Source organism: Brachyhypopomus gauderio, chromosome 17 (assembly GCF_052324685.1).
Source record: "Brachyhypopomus gauderio isolate BG-103 chromosome 17, BGAUD_0.2, whole genome shotgun sequence".
Taxonomy (NCBI): domain Eukaryota; kingdom Metazoa; phylum Chordata; class Actinopteri; order Gymnotiformes; family Hypopomidae; genus Brachyhypopomus; species Brachyhypopomus gauderio.
Window position 1 is genome coordinate 1,323,120 of NC_135227.1, and position 7,040 is coordinate 1,330,159.

At 40.9% G+C, this 7,040-nt stretch overlaps 1 protein-coding gene across 1 annotated transcript; it reads right to left on the reverse strand.

Moving 5' to 3' along the window:
• Window positions 1–3,431: 3,431 nt before the first annotated feature.
• LOC143480614 (histone H4) lies at window positions 3,432–3,746 on the reverse strand. Its single transcript, XM_076978383.1, has one exon. The coding sequence runs from the start codon at window positions 3,741–3,743 to the stop codon at window positions 3,432–3,434; it is 312 nt and encodes a 103-aa protein (XP_076834498.1). The 5' UTR covers window positions 3,744–3,746.
• Window positions 3,747–7,040: the final 3,294 nt, after the last annotated feature.

Consider the following 7,040-nt stretch of genomic DNA (forward strand, 5'->3'; position numbering starts at 1 on the left):
ATAAATATATATAATAGGGGGAGAGCGGGTATGGTTGTAACACTTTTTGCTTCAGAACTTGTAACTCAATTTTTAAGCTAGAGTTCTCAAACTTTTATACAAAGTACACACGTGTTTACTACAAATGGCAACTCAATTCAAATAGCACTGCCCTCGTGAGTTGAATACATTGTGTTCCTTTGTTACAATCTACCCCAATACCAGGGTAGGTTACAACACATGCTGGGGTAAATTGTAACAATTAGACAAAACAAGCAACAACAGAGGCCACACCATGCAATATGCTTCAAAAAGAGGTTTTTGAAATAAAATAACGAAAGAACAATCCAGAACAATATCTCTCTCTCTGTGACTGACCATAACTCATATCCACTTGGCTTTGTTCAAGTGTGTGTGTAAATTAGTGTAATAGAACAAACTTATTTAACAATATAGGTTCATTATGCTTAATGAACACTCTAATACATTGTACCTGTGTAAAGAACATGGAGGTCAAATAATAAGCAATGTCAATGTGTGTGTGTGTGTGTATGTGTGTGTGTGTGTGTGTGTGTGTGTGTGTGTGTGTGTGTGTGTGTGTGTGTGTGTGTGTGTGTGTGTGTGTGTGTGTGTGTGTGTGTGTGTGTGTGTGTGTGTGTTATATCACAGATACTATGTGCCTTCACAACTGATCTGACTGACTTGCCCTTCTTTGTGACCTCATAAGATGTTTGTTTTTTTTTAAACATTTGCAGGCTCACCACTGTCAGTCTTTCTTTTTCTCTACCTAGGCATTCTGTAAAATTATTAAAATCAAGAATGTTTTCTTAGTAAGGTGATGGTTATAACACTTTAAAAAGCTGTGTTACAACACACCCCACCCCTGTCTGCCATTGTTTAGCTAGCTGTTTTAGCAAGGGGATTTGAACTTAACAAGGCAAAATGCATCACAATTTACCTGAGAAACTAGTTTAATGTAATAGAAGTCACATAGTTTTGTTTCTGCAATAGTATAAGTACTAAACAAAAAAATAAAGTCTTGATTCAGAAATTTACTTTCTTACCTCGAAATCAGTTTTTTCTAAATGGAATCTGCATGTGCCTGTTTCCGATATTCACCATATGGGATCAGGGAGGAATTGGGTAAATACTGGAATGATCATATGACTCATATCTGATCCATGATCGGTGGAATTCATGGTGTTACAACTCTCCACCTGTAGTATATTAAATATACTCTCACACTATTTCTCACACGTCAACATACAGGTGTATTTGAACACACACGCACATATACTCAAGCTGAGATACTGAAAAAGAAAACGTAGTCATGGCCTGGTGGTAGGGAACTGGTTTTGTGACTGGAGGGTCGTGGGTTCGATTCCCAGACCTGAGGCCATGACTGAGGTGCCCTTGAGCAAGGCACCTAACCCCAACTGCTCCCTGGGCGCCGGGCTAGGTCTGCCCACCGCTCTGGGCACGTGTGATCCACAGCCCCCTAATAATCACTAGTGTGTGTGTGTTCTAACTGCACAGATGGGTTGAAAGCGGATGGCAAATTTCGATTGTGGTGTAAAAATCACAATTGACAAAAATACAGCACACATTTAAACACATTTAACTCCCGCCCCAGCCATTTCTGCCTTCAACTTTGAAACGAAAATTATGATAGAGCTTCAAAACCTCCTCTTTAGTTCTGCTTGCACAAGGAATATCTAGTTTATCATTTTATTATACTAAAATACTGAGGTTCAAACTAGCTAGGTCATTACTTTGATTATCATTACAAACGTAATAATAATCTTTATTTGAATAGCACCTTTCATTTATACTCAAAGTGCTTTACAGAATAAATAAATAAAACCATTAAAAGAACCTAAAAAAAGGAAACATACATAATAAAATAAAATAATAAAATGACAATTTATTAAAATAGACAAAGTAATGTAATAAAGTAAATAAGATGTCAAGACTTGAAATAATTAGAACAGACATAGAATGTTAAATAATGTCATAACGTCATAAAATTATTTACCATTAGAGTTTCAATAATGCAGTTTCATTGCATTATTTTGTCATAAAGCGTCTCCATTTATTTTATAAGACGTGTTTTAGGATTCAGAGACTACAACGTGCATTTTAAATTGTGGCAAATTGTAGTAGTGCACGGCAAAGTCGGACATTTTGGGTGATAAATTGTGTGTACGGTTTATCTGGGGAAATAACAGAAGTAACAAAGATTGAGTGAATGTATAAAATGAGGAATAATGTAAGCTTCGGAGCTGTAGAAATTGGAAGACAGTTAAATATCGTTTTTACAGAATAAATAAATAAAAACATTAAAAGAACCTAAATAAATTAGTATATGGGGACTTTCAATTTAAATATAGGAATCAGAACCTTGATTGGTGTAGATCTTTAACTTGTATTGTATTAGAAAACTGCACACATCTTTGGTGTTAGCGGGTTAGTTTTGACCCGATTCAAATCAGCTTGAGAATACTCAAAAACAACATCATCCGATGTTGTTAGTCACCCCTTAGATAACAGTATGTATTTAAATCCACGTAAAGACCTTTTTGAATGTTATTTCGTTCCATTCACTTTTCGTCTCACAATATAACACTCGTTTTCAATGAACTAAATTTTACATTCACTATAGTGAAGAAAATGAGTCTAATAATCTAATATCTAGTCAAGTCAACTCATATATATATATATAGTGTATGCGTATGTTATATGTGTAGGATCACTCACGTTTAAATAATTGGCGCTTGTGGTTACCAGTAAACGCATCAAACAGCTCTAAATGAGTATATGGGTGGCTCTTAAACAAGCCCTAACGTTTACCTCTTAATCCCGCCCCAGCCATTTCTGCCTTCAATTTTCAAACAAAAACTATAATAGAGCCTCAAAACCTCCTGATTAGTTTTGCTTACAAAATTTTATACTAAAATTCTTTGGATGAGGTTCTAAACTAGTTAGGTCATAACGTTGGTTATTATTGCATTATTTCGTCATAAAGCGTCTTCATTCATTCAATATGTCCATTCGTTTAAATGTTTTAGGATTCAGAGACTACAACGTGCATTTTAAAATTGTTGTAGGTCACGGCAAAGTCGGACATTGTGTGATTGTGTAGAATTGTGTAGAAATCATATGGGGAAATAACAAGTAACAAGAGTTCATGTAGCCTATAAAATGAAATGGTTTAATGTGTATGCTGTGTTTTAATAGTATGTTTGACATTATGAATCTTGCAATGATTGTGTATTGACCCTTCCATAATTTTAATAAAAGTACATTCAAAAAGCAAAGTCGGACAAAACGTTCTCTGTGCGCGTTTTAAGTAATTGACGCTTGTGGTTACCAGTAAACGCATGAAACAGCTCTTTAAATGAGTATATAGGTGGCTCTTAAAAGAGCCGTTGGTTTCGTGTCGAGTTGAGCATTTAACCTCCGAATCCGTACAGAGTGCGTCCCTGGCGTTTCAGAGCATAAACCACATCCATAGCGGTGACGGTCTTTCTCTTGGCATGTTCGGTGTAGGTAACCGCGTCCCTGATAACGTTCTCCAGGAACACTTTGAGCACACCACGGGTCTCCTCGTAAATCAGACCGGAGATACGCTTGACACCGCCACGACGAGCCAGACGGCGAATGGCTGGTTTAGTAATGCCCTGGATGTTGTCACGGAGAACCTTGCGATGACGCTTAGCGCCTCCTTTCCCAAGACCTTTACCACCCTTCCCTCTTCCAGACATCGCTAAACGTTTCTTTCACTACTCACAGAAAAGTGAAACAATAAAGCTGCAACACCCAGCGCGCCTCTGTTATACTTCTCTACAGGACCTGCTTGAAGACACTGGAGCACTGGAGGGGGCGGAGCTAATTGCCACGTTCCTCCAAAGCCTCCAGCACCACATTTAGATGAACTGGAACAAGGACTCCACGCTAAGTCACAAAAAGTAAAATTTTACAATATGAGATAGTTTAGGCAAGCAGTTTAAGCGCGACAAATGCCGTCCTACAACTCTTACTGTTACTACTACTGCTAAACACAAGAATAAGACTGTCGAAGATGGGTGGGGTGTGGTCTTCTCCAAGCTGGGATTAAAAAGGACAGACGAACACAGGTGAATCGTTTCGTATATTTTTCCTGTTCTGCGAGGAAGACACGGACACTACGATGGCACACAAGAGGATTTGCACTCCTTTGCAAGCTTTGACTCTTCTGAAAGCCATGGATGATTGCGATTCCGATGGAGGAGAGGAACTTTCTTTTAGTGCTGAAGACTCTGATCTGGCTTTTTCAAGTGGCACAGATATGAGTGGACAATCGGATGATGAAAACCTTAGCCCTCCACGAAAGAAGCGTTCTGTTGCTAATGATGTCAGTAGGCCTGCAACAAACATAAACGCAAAAGATGGAACCGCCTGGGAAAAGACAGATATTGTACACAGTCGTGGACACGACAACACTACTTTTACGTTCAGTGAGACCGCAGGACCTACAGAGCATGCCAAGGTAACGTAAAACTCTTTTCGTAGATGTATACAAGAAAAGTACCGAGGTGAATTTGGCCAGCTATATTTGCTGTTTTTGTAGATGTATAGAAGAAAAACACTAAACTGAATTGTGCCTGCTATTTTAATTGCATGTAAGTAATGTTGTATTTCTTTTACTCATACAGCGCAGAATCACAAGCAGGTTGCAGAGCTTTCTGTGTTTGATCGACATAGATATGCTGAGGACAATCACACACTGCACGGTCCATGAAGCCCACAGAGCGGATCAGAGCTGGAACCTGTCTGTCAGCGAGTTGATGGCTTTCATCGCAGTGCTTTTTCTGCGGGCAATACTCTGTCCAGTTGGAGCGATGGCCGATTGTTGGTCTAGGAAGTACGCTGTGCCCGCAGTCAGGGACACGATGTCGCGTGACCGCTATACAGAAATTATGCGTTACTTGCGCTTTGATGACAAGGACACCCGTGCAGAACGTGTAAGGAGCGACAGATTTGCTGCAATCTCGGACATCTGGCAATGTTTTGTACGTAACTGCACTCTGTGTTACACGCCAGGACAACACATCACCGTTGATGAGCAGCTCTTTCCAACTAAGGTGTGCTGTCCTTTCCTGCAATACATCGCTACAAAACCTGACAAGTTTGGCATAAAGTTTTGGATTGCTGCTGATTTGAAGACCAAGTACATGTGCAATGCTCTTCCATATTTGGGAAAGGACCCCAGTCGTTCCAAGGGAGAAAGACTGCCTGAAAATGTCGTCATGAGACTCATGGAGCCATATCTGGACAAGGGCAGAACAGTCACCACCGACAACTTCTTCACATCCCTGTCTCTGGCCAACAGACTACTAGCACGCAACACAGCTCTGCTTGGGACAATCAACAAGATCAGAAGAGAAATTCCTCCTCCAGCAAAAAACACCATGGGACGTGAGGAATTCTCCACACATGTTTACACATCAGGAAGTTCCATACTGACAGCGTACGCTGCGAAAAAAAACAAGGTAGTCTGCATTCTCAGCACAATGCACAAACAAGTGACGATCTCCGAAGGGCGCAAAAGGAAACCAAACACGATCACAGACTACAACATCATGAAGGTATGTTGATAAATGTCACATTATTGAATTTTGGTCATACATTATGAAAAAATTTTTTCTGACATATAACATATATATATAACCTTTTTACATTTCTTCTTTGCAGTGCGGTGTGGATGTCATGGACCAGAAGGTGCGTGGGTATACGGTCCGCGCAGGAACACGCAGGTGGCCAGTTGCAGTGTTCTACAACATGCTAGACTTGGCAGCAATGAACGCACACATTTTATACAAGGCATGCACAGGGTCCACGGAGAGAAGAAGAGACTTTTTACATGGTCTTGCTGAGGAACTTCGGCGTCGGTTCTTACAGGAAAAGACAATGGCGAAAAAGCAACGACCTCCGCCTGCTCCTGGAAAGAAGACGCAGTGTCAGGTGCAGATACACTGCAACAGAAATCACAGCTCAGAGCGGTGTGCTGTGTGCGCCAAGTACACCTGTCGAAAATGTAGAAAGGACGGGCCATGGATATGTGGAAACTGTTAGTTTGCTGGACGCTCATAGCGCATAGATTCAGTGCTGTGGAGGGCTCTGAAAACAGACTGATCCAAGTCTTTTATTGACTTATAAAGCACTGCACGGGCTTGCTCCTTAGTACCTCCAGGAAGTTATCATCACAGGGTGCTGGTTCCTCTTATTAGTTCCAACAATTAATAAGGTAACAGCAGGGGGAAGAGCCTTTTCTTCTAAGGCCCCCCAACTATGGAATAACCTTCCAGAATGTGTCCGGAACTCTGCCACAGTCTCAATCTTTAAGTCTAGGTTGAAAACGTACTTGTTTAGTTTAGCGTTTGATAATTAATATCCCCCCTTAGATAAAGGTACAGATCCAGGGGTTCATAGGCGAAGGATTTAATGGTAGACTGGGGCACCGGTGCTGTCATCCTGTCACTGCATGTGGTCACTCAAGTTTGTTGCATTGGATGGATGCTAATGTCTCAGAATGCTCCCAAGTCTGTTACCTTCTGGTTCTGCCTTTTTCAGGTAGGCTGTAATAATTTAACTTAATGCCGGAGTTGCTGCCACACTCCAGAAATGTTTATAATCTCATCTGTCCTGTATATGTCCTTATACAGAGCTAATTTTCCCTGTTCTATCTTCTCCACATGGCTGCCCGCCTACTCGAGGCACACCGAGATGAGGAGAGACGAGCCTTTCCAGAGATTCATCTTGGGCCGGCCACCTCCTGCCTAACCAGATATGAGGGAGGATCAACCCACTGCCCTGACTAACCAGTGTGGATGATGGATAAAGGATGATGGATAGAACTAAACAGGAATAACATAAAGGACTCGTGTTTATAAATCTACACCAAGATGGACTTTATCCCTCACATCTTTTCTGTTTTTCTCTCGTTCTTTAAATTGTTGTCATGGTGACCGGCGTCAGCCAGAGGAGGATGGGTTCCCCCCCTGAGTCTTGGTTCCTCTCAA

Bases quoted from the DNA above. Each gene is read 5' to 3' on its own strand.
- LOC143480614 (XM_076978383.1), bottom strand. From the start codon at position 3,743: ATGTCTGGAAGAGGGAAGGGTGGTAAAGGTCTTGGGAAAGGAGGCGCT.